Here is a 15,284-nt window from a genome sequence, read left to right on the forward strand (position 1 = left end):
AAAGCCCAGGGCTTTTTCGAGATGGGAAAAGCAGACCTACCTTGCTACTAAGTTTGAGAAAAAGCAGATGAAGTCGTTGAGACACCCAACTCCCTTGCTGGCCCCTGGTCGGCAAGGAAGCACGGCCACACATCTGCGGGGAAGTGCAGCCAGCCAGGGGGACCACAGGGGATGAGCCTGGGAGAGGGAGCTGCTCACCAGCGCTGGGACAGGGGGACCGAAGCGCCGGGAGTGCAGGGGGGCGCGGGAGTCTTGGTGGCAAGAGGAAGCCAAGAACTAGGGAGGACAGAGGGGACAGAGAGAGCTGTAGGAGAATCATGTGAGTACTGGCAAGAGCAGCTGTCTTCTGGAAAAAGCTGTCCACATCCATGTGTTTCTGACAGAATTACAACTGGAACAACTGAGCAGCTGAATTGGAAAAGGACAAGGAATTCATCTCATGTGTATGAAATTCACATCTGTTCAAACTGGTAATCTTGACCATCTTATTTCAGTCAGAGAAACTTACACCTATCTTCTTTGTGAGCTCCTGAAAAACGTATTATAGCTTCCTTTCTCTCATTTGTTGTGTGACAAAATTAAAAAGAATTTAGGGGCCCTGCAGTAAAGTCACCTTGACATTGAGCCAGGTGTTCTGTAGATGCACATTCTCACAGTGACTATCTGGTGCACATACCACTACTGCACTTGCTTTTTTAAGTAGCAAGTGAGGCCCATTCACCGTGTGCAGACAGTGTTTGACCTTTGACTTACTGTATAGAATAGCTTAGGAAAGGGTCATTTTGGTACCACTGAGGAAAGAAGAGATTCAAATACAATGACAAATCTCAGCGGATCAAGAAATCACTAGAACAACTGTGAGGGAGACACTCCACCCTCCTCTCCACCACGCAGGCCACTAAACGTAGGATAAATCAGTCCTCAGTTTAGACGTCTGCCCAAAGTCATTTCCAATCTTGTACTCTAGGAGTCTGCATTTGTAATATAGCAGGATTTTCTTATAGAAGCCAATATTTTTAAGTGCAAAGAGAAGTGTTAGGTTTCTACTGGGCGGAGATGCTGAAATGAACAAAAAAACCCAGAAATACCACAGGGATAACTGGGGGCGGGAGGTGAGGAGAGTGGGACCTGACCCCTCTGTCTGGAGTATGTAGCACCTCATCACGCTCATCACTGCCCATTCCTCTGGGGGGCTCCTTCCTACTGTCCATACCCTTGATCCTGCTACTTCCAGTAATAGCCTGCTTCTCTCCCCCAATTCTCACACTGAAGGTCAAGTTTCAAAATCTATACCTCACACAAAACCTTTCCATATGAAACCCAAGCTCAATGATCTTTCCTGTTCTTTGCAATCTTTTATCCATCTGGTCTTCTTACTCTACAATTTAGTGTTTAGTTATATATTGTTTTCTATACTTTTCTAGTTGTTTTATGAATTTTTTGAGTATGTTTGTAGTTTTATTCTTCTGTAAAAAACAAGGTGCTGAATAGTTTCTTTTTTTTGACAGGCAGAGTGGATAGTGAGAGAGAGGGAGACAGAGAGAAAGGTCTTCTTTTGCCGTTGGTTCACCCTCCAATGGCCGCCGCAGCCAGCGCGCTGTGGCCGGCACAGTGCGCTGATCCGAAGGCAGAAGCCAGGTACTTATCCTGGTCTCCCATGGTGTGCAGGACCCAAGCACTTGGGCCATCCTCCACTGCCTTCCTGGCCACAGCAGAGAGCTGGCCTGGAAGAGGGGCAACCAGGACAGAATCCAGCGCCCCGACCGGGACTGGAACCCGGTGTGCCGGCGTCACTAGGCAGAGGATTAGCCTGTTGAGCCATGGGGCCGGCCTGAATAGTTTCTTAATTCATACTCACCAGCTCACAGGCACCCAACTACAAGGTGATTGCTATTACTGCCTCCCTACTGTGCAGGTGACTCAACTGAGAAAGGTCTGGAATGTGTTGCAGGAACAGCCACAGAATTAAAAAATATTCTGACTTAATTTAGGATCCATGTGGGGTCTTCAACAAGTCCACAGAAAGTGTATACTATGAAAAAAAAAAACTACACATGGATTTAGAAGTGCTTGCTGCAGCAAAATAAACTTATCTTTTAATTCCATTTTTGCATGAACTTTGTGAATCCCCTCTGTATTTCTAAAGGAAGATTCATGGTCCCAAGAGCTTCAAATGAGAAGAGTGAGATAAAGGCAACTAAAGAGATGGCATGACGTCATTCAAAGGGGCTGACACTCCAGCTCTCCCCACCTCGTGTCCCAGCCATCCTCTGCTGCTCTGTCTCACGAGCCCAGTCGCTGTTCCTGCCTACAGCTGCTGCTGTGCCCTTGGAACAGGTCCAGCTTGTCCTAAAGGCACTGTGACATTTCAGTGGTGGGTGAGGCTACTCCTCTGTAGAGAGCATCTGTTGGGAATGCAGTTTTCGGAAGAAAGACACTATTTAAAAAGAAGAACACTATTCCTTTGACAGCTCCACAGAACGGGGCATATGAGTTAGAAAGAAGACTTGCAGTCCAAGCTTGTATCAAGAACAGCCTCCTGTCAGCCACCATATTTTGCCATGAGACCAATTGATCGCACTTTTTCAACAGGACTATGCCGGCTGTAACAGAGTCAAGGAATGTTTCTTCTTGGAAGAGCAGAGAAGGAAGTAAAATGAGGAGTAGGTTTACTGGAGAAGTGATTCTTTTAAAAGGACTCTTGGGATAACACACGCAAATGGAAAACTTGTGGTGTCAAAAGTCACAAGTGAGGATGCAGAGTGCCTTAGTAAGGAGACAAAGTTACACATAGTCCAGCTAACAACTGGGTGCATAGTCTGATCCATTTGGACAGATAATAACATAATAGCAACAGGAAATAATGTAATGGCTTCTGCTCTAGTTAATTTAAGAGCCTAACTGGGTACATACATTCTACCACCTATTAGGCTTTACTGACCTAGAAACTACTCTGACCTAGGCAATGTTTCCAAGGAAGAAATCCACCAGAGGAAAAGATTTCCAGGCTTTTCCGTGGGTGTGGACCTGTGTCAGGAGTCTGCCCAGGACCAGGCTGCTTTCCAGGAAGAAAGTCTACAAGGCCACCTTTGGTTGCAAGTTCTCCTTATGAAGGCATCTAAACTTCTGAAATGACATGATTCATTTCAGGTTATGTAATTTTCCTTCTCTTAACTCAAGGTACTTTGGTCTTGCCTGTATTCTCACTAAAATAGGGTCTTTTTATTTTTTACTGTTAAACTCTTTATTTGGGTGCAGCATTAAGCCCTTGACTATAATGCAAATTAAAAATATGTCATCTCAAAAACTAAAGAATGAAAGAGAGGGAGGGAGAGAGGAAGGAAAAAACATTATATTCTTTGAATTCTATCTATGAATTATATTGAATATGATAAAAACTAAAGACTAAATAAATAAAAATTAACAAACAAACAAAAACAAGGTAGTTTGGGGTTGGCATTGTGGCATAGCAGGTACAGCCGCCACCTGGGACGTCTGTGTCCCATACTGGAACACTGGTTCAAGTCCTAGCTACTCCACTTCAGATCCTGTTCCCTGTAAACATGACTGGGAAAGCAGCAGAAGATGGTTGAAGTGCCTGGCCTCCTGTCGCCCATGTGGGAGACCTGCATGGAGTTCCTGGCTCCTGGCTTCAGCCTGGCCTAGCCCTGGTTATGGTGGCCATTTGGGGAGTGAACTCTCAGATGGAAGATCTCTTTCTCTATCTGTCTCTCCTTCTTTTTGTCACTCTGCCTTTCAAATAATAAAATAAATCTTAAAAAAACCAACCAGACCATAAAGCAAGGTACTTGGAGGGGTGTTTAGACAGTGTGACATCTCTTTTTCTGAATGGACTTTCCAAGTATGGCCAAAGAGAAATAAGGACAGAATTATGAGCTGTCCTAGAGAAACAACTCTTCCATATGATGGCTACTAAGTTAGGGAGCTTCTTATTTACATTTAAGGGCATAAGTAATGTTTACTCCGCCAGTTAAGTTCCCATTCTGCTCCAGAATTCAATATCCTGTCTCACGATAACTTGTGAGAGCTTGCCAGAGGTGGCCATGTGGATGGGAATGAAAAGCAACACTGGAGTCCAGGTGGAGAGACTCAGCCTTTGCCTGGATCCCAACACCACCCTCTTGGAGCCCAGGAACCATGCTCCCATGGTCTCTTCCCACTGGAGTCTCTTTCACAAAGCGCTTGTGTACTGTGGGAAAGGATTTCATTCCCTCAAATCCTCTGAAAAAGGAAGTTTACTGTTTAAGAGGTAAATCCCAGAGATAATAAGTGTCACAGCCAGGCCACTGGATGGATTTTCATCAGGTGGGTCACCTTAGCCAGTCCACTGGACAGGTTTTTGTTGGGTGGGTCACCTCAGCAGTCCACTGGATGGGTTTTTGTTGGGGGTGGGTCACCTTAGCCAGTCCACTGGATGGGATTTTGTTGGGTGGGTCACCTCAGCAGTCCACTGGATGGGATTTTGTTGGGTGGGTCACCTTAGCAGTCCACTGGACAAGTTTTTGTTGGGTGGGTCACCTTAGCAGTCCACTGGACAAGTTTTTGTTGGGTGGGTCACCTTAGCCAGTCCACTGGATGGGTTTTTGTTGGGTGGGTCACCTTAGCCAGTCCACTGGATGGGTTTTTGTTGGGTGGGTCACCTTAGCAGTCCACTGGATGGGTTTTTGTTGGGTGGGTCACCTTAGCAGTCCACTGGATGGGATTTTGCTAGGTGGGTCACCTCAGTCCACTGATGGGTTTTTATTGTGTGGGTCACCTGATGGTCAGCTCCAGAGCTGGAGGAGGAGCTTCCTTCTGGACCGACTCTTTAGGTGCTGGGGGAGGGGCAGGGGTGCATTCTTGACAGTTTTCACCTCCCTTAACTACACTACAAACCCAAATGCTGTATGTTAAAATACCAGAAACCCAGCCTCCAGGAGGATAAACGAGGTGGAACAGAGTCCAGCTCATACCCGCAGCCTGGGCTACCTCTATAGCAGTAGTATAGCTTTGGTTTGATCAGAAAAACAAGCAGGAGCCTTTCTGGAGAAGAATCCATGAACGCATACTATTCCTGATTGATGTTTGATGCTCTGAAGTGGCAAATACAATGTCATCCTGGGTTCTCTTTCTTGTTGCTGTCGGGTGACCCTATGTATTTCAGCTTGGCCACTGACCCTTACTTTCTCTCTCTCTCTCTCTTTTTTTTTTTTTTTACTTTTTGACAGGCAGAGTGGACAGTGAGAGAGAGAGAGACAGAGAGAAAGGTCTTCCTTTTGCCATTGGTTCACCCTCCAATGGCCGCTGCAGCTGGCGTGCTGCGGCTGGTGCACCGTGCTGTTCCGAAGGCAGGAGCCAGGTGCTTATCCTGGTCTCCCATGGGGTGCAGGACCCAACCACTTGGGCCATCCTCCACTGCACTCCCTGACCACAGCAGAGAGCTGGCCTGGAAGAGGGGCAACCGGGACAGAATCTGGCGCCCTGACTGGGACTAGAACCCGGTGTGCTGGCACCACTAGGCGGAGGATTAGCCTGTTGAGCCACGGCGCTGGCCGACCCTTACTTTCTATTCCTCTGAATTTAAGGGGTTAAGCTAATAAATGAGCTTTATTTTTATGAATCTTTTGTTTTGTTTTGTTTTGTTTTTTGACAGAGTGGATAGTGAGAGAGACAGAAAGAAAGGTCTTCCTTTTCCATTGGTTCACCCTCCAATGGCTGCCGTGGCCAGCGCACTGTGGCCGGCACACCACGCTGATCCGAAGCCAGGAGCCAGGTGCCTCTCCTGGTCTCCCATGTGGGTGCAGGGCCCAAGGACCTGGGCCATCCTCCACTGCACTCCCAGGCCATAGCAGAGAGCTGGACTGGAAGAGGAGCAACCGGGACACAATCCGGTGCCCCGACCAAGATTAGAACCCGGTGTGCCGGCACCGCAGGTGGAGAATTAGCCTATTGAGCCGTGGTGCTGGCCTTATGAATCTTTTTGTAATTAATAAGACACTTTTCTACATATTAGTAAGGAAGAGAAGCCAGGTTTTGTTAAGCTCTAGTTATGTTCAGGTTATATTAATAAGTCTAATGAGGTCCTGAACCAATGGAAAAAAATTATCTGTTTTTCTCTAACACTGGACCCCAAGAATGTGAAGGCAAGAAAAGTAATTTCTTGCTGATAAATGGTATTACCTTTCTATCATAACCTAGTGCTACGGGTTGAACTGGGTCTCCCAAAACTCATACATTGGAGTGCTAATGCTTAGGGCCTCAGAATGTACTGGTATTAGGAAATACAGTGGTTGGAGACATCAGCTAAGACGAGGTCACAATGGAGCAAGGTGGATCCCATGTCAGTATGACTGGTGTTCTTGTACCAGTGGCAGTTTGAATAGCCACGTACACAGGAAGAACACGTGATGATAAGGCAGGGGTCAGGAAGATGCACCCACAAGCCAAGCCATGTCCACATTGCCAGCTACCACCAGAAGCTAGGAAAGAGGCACAAAACTGATTGTTCACTGCCAACAGATAGAATCCTGCAACATCTTGGCTCTGGGCCTCTCGTTACCATGACTACAGGGTAATTTATTTCTGTTGTTAAGCTATCCCACGTGGTACTCTGATACGCAGCCCTAGCAAACAGATACAGTATACCCATATAGTCAGAAATGGATCACTGTCACGACCTACTTATTTTTAAAAACAGATTGTTTGATGGCGGCATTATCTCAAAGAGGAAAAATAACTTTGGTTCTTACTGTCGCTTCCTGGGGAACAGGATTTGGCTTCTTTATGTTGATCTCAATGCTGTTGTTGTCTTGCTTGAGCTCCACTGGTGACCCGTGCACTCTGGCCACACCTTCAAACATCTGGGACGTGGTTAAGGAGACGGCAGGTGTCACTGTGGGACACTCTCTTCCCTTCTCTTCCTCATCTCCGTGGGCTGTCTCTCCGTTCATGCTGACTTTGCCATCTACCTATAGAGACCACAATGAACACAAAACATGCTGTTTCTCAAAAAACCACACTAGAATTTCCTTATAGGATGATCATTTGGTAAACAGGCCAATGAAGACAAATATTTTACTCAGTTTTAGAATTCAGGGCTTTTACAAATGCCATCTTCAAGACCCTCTTTAAGTGAGAGTTGGTCTTAGACTACTTCATTATAGATTATATTTCATATTTACCTTATTTATGGTGCACTTTTATTTTAAAGTGCAGAAAGCCAAAAGAATCTTAAATACACACACATGACATATTTGAGTTCCAGTAATTTTTCATTTAAAACTGCTATTTCATACATTTTGACTTTTTTTTTTTGACAGGCAGAGTTGGACAGTGAGAGAGAGAGAGAGAGACAGAGAGAAAGGTCTTCCTTCCACTGGTTCACCCCCTAAATGGCTGCTACAGCCAGCACGCTGCGTTGATCCGAAGCCAGGAGCCAGGTGCTTCCTCCTGGTCTTCCATGCGGGTGGGTGCAGGGCCCAAGGACCTGGACCATCCTCCACTGCTTTCCTGGGCCACAGCAGAGAGCTGGACTGGAAGAGGAGCAACCAGGATTGAACCGGCACCCCAACCGGGACTAGAACCCAGGGTGCCAGCGCTGCAGGCGGAGGATTAGCCTAGTGAGCCATGGCGCCGACCAATGGGTACTTTTTTATAGCTGTCATGGAGGGTCAGGGGACCTATGTTACAAAGTATCCCCATTTCCAGTTAATTTTACAACCCCAATTTTTTTTTCAAGGAAAAAAGATCACATACAGTAAAATATTTTTGTTGAATACTTACATCTGGGGAAAGTGTATAAAGAAGGAGCAGAGAGGGAAGTGAGCCTGGCTCACTGAAAGGCACCTAGAACTCCCCATGCTGGAGTCTGAGGCAGATGTAGAGTGTGCGTGAGACTGCTGCTAGAACACCTGAAACCGAGTCCTGGCTCTGCCACCCAGCAGCCAGGTCATCTTCATCCTTTTCCCTCCAATACTTACTTCCTTATCTGCTCATTCACTTATCTGGGCAGCAGACAGAAAAAAGAGAAACAGGGAGACAGACAGAGAGCTCTCATCTACCGGTTCATTCCCAAACGTGCAGGAAGCTGGATTTGGGAGTGCAATAGGGACTTGAATCCAGGAATACGGATATGGGACGTCCCAACCAGTGTCTTAACTGTTAGGTCATATGCCTACCCTTCAACAAGTTTCTTATCCTCTGTATTCAACTCAAATTTTTTTTTATGGCCACAATAGCGGGAGCTGCGCTGATCCGAAGCCAGGAACCAGGTGCTTATTTCTGGTCTCCCATGCGGGTTCAGAGGCCTAAGCATTTGGGCCACCTTCTACTGCTTTCCAAGACCACAGTAGAGAGCTGGATCAGAAGAGGAACAGCTGGGACTAGAACCGGTGCCCATATGGGATGCGGGTGCCGCAGGCGGAGGATTAACCTACTGAGCCACAGTGCCAGCCCCTAACTCAAAAATTTACTCAAAAAGTAACATTTCTCATTCATAGTGAGATTAAGGGGCTTTGATAGATTAATATATGTACAGATTTTAGAACAATACCTGACTCATTTAAAGTACTTAAATATTAGCTATTGTAATTAAGCCTTCTAAATATTTTATGAAGGAAAATCTTCACAAAGAAGATGAACAATACCTGGGAAGCCAGATATTCATCAGAGTTTGTTTACCTTCACCTACTGGTGTCCATATATTATTATCGGCTACTCAGAAAAAACAATTTAAATCACAACTCAGCATATATATAAATATACCTGAAACAGAACTTTCCCCAAACAATATGTATCTCTTTTGTGTTTGATGCACTATGCTTTTTTTTTTTAAATAAAAATATTCTAAAGCACTTCATTAAAAAATAAACCATGCTGATTCCAAAATACCAAATTGATTTTATAACCTGCAACAAGCGGCAATTCTTGGTTTGGAAAATGTTGCCTTAGATCTTGCCTTGCTCTTTATTCTGCTGCACCGAGGCAGCAACTGAGCCAGTGTCCTCTGCCACCTGACCCTCTGTAAGCACACACACACGAGGGCACCTCAGATGGTCTGCAGAAAAATCAAGTTAAGTTTATGTGGTGCAAATTTTTTTTTTTTGAAATCCATGCATGGATTATTCACAACACATGGGTTTCATAAAGTTTTTGAAGACTTTTGCATGCATGGATGTCACAATTTTTTGTACCAAAATAAACTTATCTTTTATTTCAATTTTCCAATGGTGGACTGATGGCCAGGATGGGGCTGAGAGGGGCATCTGAGGCCTGGGTAAGAGCCCACTGGGCAGTCCTGTGGTGTCTGAGGGGCTGGGAAGGGCCTGAATTCTAGATGGTGTGGCTCGGTACCCTTGGATGGGTCATGTGCCCACATGCTATGTATGGGATGGGCACCAGTGCTCCCTCCAGTGTGGGTTCCTCCCAAGGGGATGCTACCAGTGGGGGCCTGGGTGGTAGCCACTGAAATTTTGAAGTATCCTTGAAATTTTATATAAAATTTTGTAGTATCCTTGTATACACATACCCACATACACCCCTTAGCTTCTGTCCTGGCATTACCTGTTAACAAATGCCATATTTACATACAACCTTTGGTCACAAGTGCCCTCCCATCCACTCAGTGGACTGTTGGCTAGAAATAGCGTGGATAGCCATCAAGGTTACTGATGAATAAAAGGAATATCCACTATCAAGAGTGAACTCTAGGAGCTGGTGCTGTGGTACAGTGGGTTAAGCTGTCTCCTGTCATGCCGGCATCCCATATGGGTGCTGGTTCAAGTCCCAGATGCTCCAGTTCTAATCCAGCTCCCTCCTAATGTTCCTGGAAAAGCAACAAAAGATGGCCTAAGCACTTGGGCCCCTGCCACCCATGTGTGAGACCCAGATGAAGCTCCTGGCTTCTGGCTTCAGCCTGGCCTAGCCCAGGCATTTGCAGCCATATGTGGAGTGAACCAGCGGATGAAAGTTCTTTCTTCCTCAGTCTCTCCCTCTGCCTCTGTAACTCTGCCTTTCAAGTAAATATTTTTTTTTTCTAAGAAGAGTGGATTCTAGCTGTAGGACCTCTCCTGAAGTTTCTCAACACATTCCCTCCCAGGTGCTCTCCTGAGGCCTCTAGAGCACCTGTTACACCTGCTACACTGACTGCTATAGAGGTCAAAGACAGGGCTTTCTATTTTGCTATGAAGTCATCTCATTTCTTCTGCTTAAATAATCACATTGTACTATGTACTCAAGGGAGGGGAAACGGACATTTAGCTGGTATCATCAGATGTTTGGATAGCCTGTTAGATAGGTGTGTTCTCCACCTCTATTCTAGGCCCCCTCAACATGAAACTTTTTGCTTTGGACAGTCACAGATCATTCATCGTTATAGGCCTGAGTGAAGGAAAGCCCCGAAACACTTAGGTACACCACTGAGCACATATGGGTGTGATGTGTGTGTGTGTATGTGTCTGCATGATCCATGGCTCATTTTCTCAGCAAAATCCATTTAGTCATTCCATAAGCCCTTGCAGTGCCTACCATGGCCTGGGAACCTCTGCCAGGCTCTCAGGATGGAGCTGTAAACATGAAGGACACAGACCCTGCCCCAAAGGGACAAATGTCTCAATTCAAATCCAGACGAGACAGCCCTGATGTTTTCTTGTGTTCCATCAAAGCCTAAGGCACAATGTTTAAGATACATTCAGAGTCATTTAAGCAAAAGTAAGAGCGTGCAATGAGTTCCCTGTGAAATTCAATAGGGAGATGCCTGGCATCACGTTGCTCACTTAGTTCCGTTATGTAAACTTTTACAGTCACAATGGTTGCATCTCCCAGGGATGAATTCCACCTCTGTCTTCTATTACACACTCATGTGGCATGCAGGGACAATGAGGACCACGTTTTCTTTGTAGTCAGAAGACTTTAAGACAAAGGATGGGGGTTCCTCATGATAGAAGGGGAGATGCTGGTAGCTGAGGCAGGGAAAAGATGTGTGGCTACCAAAGGCTCTTTTGTTCTGGAACATTACTTTACACATTCCTTGGTAAAATAATCCTGTTTCTTTCTTCTTAAAAAACTACCCTGTCTCATCTGAGGACCAAGTATATCCCATGTTCCCATGTATTCCTCGAAGTTTTTTCAACTGTAGCATCTTTTTGGGTATGATGTCAATTTCTTCATAAAAGAGAGGTAGCTGAGGGGCTGGTGCTGTGGCGCAGTGGGTTAAAGCCCTGGTTTGCAGCACCAGCATCCCATATGGGTGCCGGTTCTAGTCCCGGCTGCTCCACTTCCGATCCAGCTCTCTGCTATGCCCTGGGAAAGTAGTAGAGGATGGCCCAAGTCCTTGAGCCCCTGCACCCACGTGGCAGAGACAGCAGAAGCTCCTGGCTCCTGGCTTAAGATCAGCTCAGCTCTGGCCATTGCAGCCATTTGGGGAGTGAACCAGAAGATGGAAGAAGCTCGCTCGCTCGCTCTCTCTCTCTCTCTGGCTTTACCTCTCTCTGTTACAGATAAATAAAATAAATAAATAAAATAAATCTTTTAAAAAAATAGAGGTAGCTGCATATCTTCTATTTAAACCAAAAGCAATTAGAATTTTGCTTTGAGGAGTTCACCTTGTCTCCTCGCTGGAGACACTAGGTTATTACTAAATTACCACTTCTATATTGAGTCCAGGCCATTTGATCAAATGAGAAAACACCTGGCTTTTGGATATGACCAGACTATCTGTCATCAGAGCCCATCAATATCAACAAACTTGCAAGAACAGCCTTCTGACACACAAACAAGCAGTTACAAGTATCAACACATTTTGCTTTTGGTTTGTAAAATAATCCCGCTTTTCTGGGTCAGGGTGCTCCTTTTCGAGTACCTGCGGTTCAGTTTTGAGATCTACTCTTAAGATTTTGTCATCCACAGTTAGATATGATCTGCTGCTCATAAAACTAAAGCGTTGTTGGTTCTATGTATAGCTGTCCTCCTATAGGTTCCTATGGACTTTTTCCAGCCACTTCTATTGTATTCAGTACTTTGGGATGAATCTGTAAACAGATGAAGCCAATAATGTATTGGCAGTACCAACTGAAAGAAAGTATGGTTAACTGAGGTTACTAAAAACAAAAAGCAATTCAAATCAATTGGCAATCTACAAAAAGAGTTAAAGATTTTAAAAGCTATTATTAAAATTGCTATATTGGACTATTATGCTATGTTATATGTGTGTATATATTGTATGTCCACATGGGAAAATTTTATTAAGAGTTTTATTTTAATTGGCTTATGATTAGATTGTCCATAAATTTAAGCTGCTAAATTTAATCAAAGATACATTTTAATTTGTGTGACCTTAATCTCTGTATCATATGTTTTAAACTTGTTAGTAGAATATAGATAAGATTGTCCATAAATTTAAGCTGCTAAAATCAATCAAAGATACATTTTAATTTGTGTGACCTGAATCTGTGTATCATATGTTTTAGACTTGTTGGTAGAAAGAAACTAAAAACATTTTATATGGTTGTGCTTAAGTTTACTGGTTAAACAAACGATACCATGTTAGATATTTAAGAGATGTTTCCAAATACATGATTCTTAAAATTTATAGAAGGCATTGGACCCTCTGGTAAATGTTTTCTTAAGTTGTTATCTAATGGTTGAAACTGTTTGCTAAGTATTCATGTGATATTGCTATTGTCAGCAAGCGATCTAGGACTTGCTCCCTCATTTCCCTATTCTAAGCCCAACTTGTTCTTTCATTTCTCTATTCTCCTCAAGGTAGGAAATTAATTCTATTATGAAGGAATCTGTAAGACGCACAATTTAATCTTTAGACCTCATAAAAGAGATGGCTAACATTTTTCTGTAATAGCATAGCCAAAATAAGAGCTTAAATAATAATCTCATAGCTAGATTTACTTTGCCATCAGCAAAGTATACAGTAAGTAGAAAAAACCTCTCAGACCAAAGGGAAAGAAAGTTTTTAAGTGAGAATATAATTTTCCTCATGGGCATTGTCTACCTTAGAAAAACTACTACAGAACATGCCTGTGACTATAGACTTGTAGTTCAGGCCACCGAAGGTTAGAGATGGGACGTGGGCACTCCCTTGACTTGCATCTTCTGGTCTGCTTTAACAAAAACCAGGAGGAAAAGAAAGCTAGGCATCAGAAGCAATGGGTGGCAGGCCTATAAATGGCTGATCTGTACAGTGATCTGCCCTCAAGGAGACCCAGCAGGCCAGTCCACTGCAGTGGCTTTCCATGTGGTAAGCCTGGGCTTCAGCAGAAGTCAGCTTGTGAAGAGCCCTGGCAGCTCTGCCAAGAGTTGGATCACTGGAAATGGACCTGCCCTGGAGTCGAAGGATGCCCAGGTCAGAGCCACAGATCTTATTGGCTCCAAGCTGAAAAGCCCTTCACTCAGCCCAACTTCCAAAGTGACCACTGCAGCTGAGGGGATGGTCAAGTAGGGTCAGCAACATTGCAGGCAGAACTGTCAATTTCTTGTTAGAGATGCCACCTGCCTTTACCTGGCCAGCTCTCCTCCCAGGCCAGCCAAGTAATGAAGGTCAACAGAGTGCCTTCCCCCAGGAGGTTCACACCTCCCTTAGGATATACCCCATGTGAAGAGATAGATAAGTCTGCGCCTCTTAACTTACAAGGCCTAAAGCCCAACAGATTATTATCAAGCCCCTTCTGTCAGGTTCTATTTGCCTCTCAATCAGAAAACTTAATTGTAGCTTAGACAGCACCTTTCTTAGCTCTGCTAATAATGACTCTGTCCTTTGTTCTGGACCCTGTCTAGCGCACTTGGGCCTCATTCCTTTGTAATCATAACCTCTACTCTACCACCAATGGCTCTACTCCCAACCTGTGTGTACTGATGGTCCTCTTCCCCACTTAATGCTGTATAATTGTTCAAACCTGGTAAATGCCACTCTTAGGATCATTGGTTACTATCCTCACTCTGTCTTTTATGACCTTCTCTAAATATGATCAGAGTCAGCAAACTTGGAAGGCTTCCATAGCCTTGGCAACTCATGACGAGTGCCTAGGGTGGTTACTGGCGCCATAAACTAGAGTGTCAATTTGTTGGGTCAACAACAGGAGTCACTGTGCACTTGCTCCTCATGTGGGATCTCTGTCCTTAATGTGCTGTACATTTTGATTTAATGCTATAACTAGTACTCCAACAGTATGTTTCACTTTGTGTTTCTATGTAGGTGCAAACTATTAAAATCTTTATACTAAATTGATCTTCTGTATAGAAAGAGAATTGAAAATGAAATCTTGATGTGAATGGAAGGGAAGAGGGAGTGGGAGAGGGGAGGGTTGCAGGTGGGAGGGAAGTTCTGGGAGGGGGAAGCCATTGTAATACATAAGCTGTACACTGAAAATTTATATTCATTAAATAAAAGTTAAAAAAAATTAAAAAAAAAAAAGAAATTGGTCCTACCTTAAAGGTCTTAAGAACCTCTTGAGAGTTTTTGGGCTGGGAGTAAGGCTTGGGTGTCAGCATAGGCACTGCTTTGGGGGTCACAGTTTTGCTGGGGGACCCACTGCCTGCTGCCGTGCTGGCATCCGGGGCACTGGCACGCGCGATGGTGGTTTCCACAGTGGCAGTGAACTTGGGCGGAGGCAGTGACTGTTGCCGCAGGTATTTCATGGGGTTGGGGTCGCTCAGGAAGGAGGATAAGTTTGGCTCTGCTGAATGGCTTCTTTCCAGAATTTTTGGCATCTCCAAGCGTTCAAGAACAGCCTCGCTGATGGTGAACCTCTCGATGTACTGCTGCAGGATCCCGTCGGCCTCCTCCTGTGACCGTGCGTTCTTATACGCTTCGTGCAGCTCTCTCTCTCTCCGCTCTCTAGGTTGGGGCAGGGGAGGAGGAAGTGAGAACAAAGTCAACAGTCATGAAAATTGCAAAGGACCAAGGTAGAGCTGAAGAGATAGCACAGGGAGTGTGAAATGTCAGCGTGAAGTCTTTGTAACAGGCAAGTTTTAGAAAAATGCTTATCTAGATAATATTGTACATTCAAACACAAGCCCAGAAAGAACCCACTTTTCTTGAACAATTTCTCTGTAGGTCTTGATGCTTTTCCTTCGTTCACTGGTTCCATCCTCTCCAGCCAGTAACTTCTCCATTTTTTTCCTTTCCTCCTCTTTCTTGATCAAGTCTTGTGATGCACTTCTCCTACGACTCTTCCAACGAGCCAGGTCCTGGGTGGGAGAGACAGCATTCTTCAGGCCTGTATAGAACTCCACTTCCACTCTTCCCAGTGTATCTATTTCTTACTAATCATTGT

At 44.7% G+C, this 15,284-nt stretch overlaps 1 protein-coding gene across 6 annotated transcripts in view; it reads right to left on the reverse strand.

Annotated features, from left to right (window-relative positions):
* The window catches only part of LIMCH1 (LIM and calponin homology domains 1), a 346,004-nt gene that overhangs the window by 41,176 nt on the left and 289,544 nt on the right, over positions 1 to 15,284 (reverse strand). For all 6 annotated transcript variants that reach the window (XM_062213687.1, XM_062213685.1, XM_062213686.1 and 3 more), the window contains 3 exons: positions 15,041 to 15,198; positions 14,437 to 14,845; positions 6,750 to 6,968 (listed from right to left, as the gene is read on the reverse strand). In XM_062213687.1, coding sequence (XP_062069671.1) covers positions 6,750 to 6,968; positions 14,437 to 14,845; positions 15,041 to 15,198 — 786 coding nt within the window. The remainder of the gene's footprint in view (positions 1 to 6,749; positions 6,969 to 14,436; positions 14,846 to 15,040; positions 15,199 to 15,284) is intronic.

The sequence above is a fragment of the Lepus europaeus genome, chromosome 16, assembly GCF_033115175.1.
Source record: "Lepus europaeus isolate LE1 chromosome 16, mLepTim1.pri, whole genome shotgun sequence".
Taxonomy (NCBI): domain Eukaryota; kingdom Metazoa; phylum Chordata; class Mammalia; order Lagomorpha; family Leporidae; genus Lepus; species Lepus europaeus.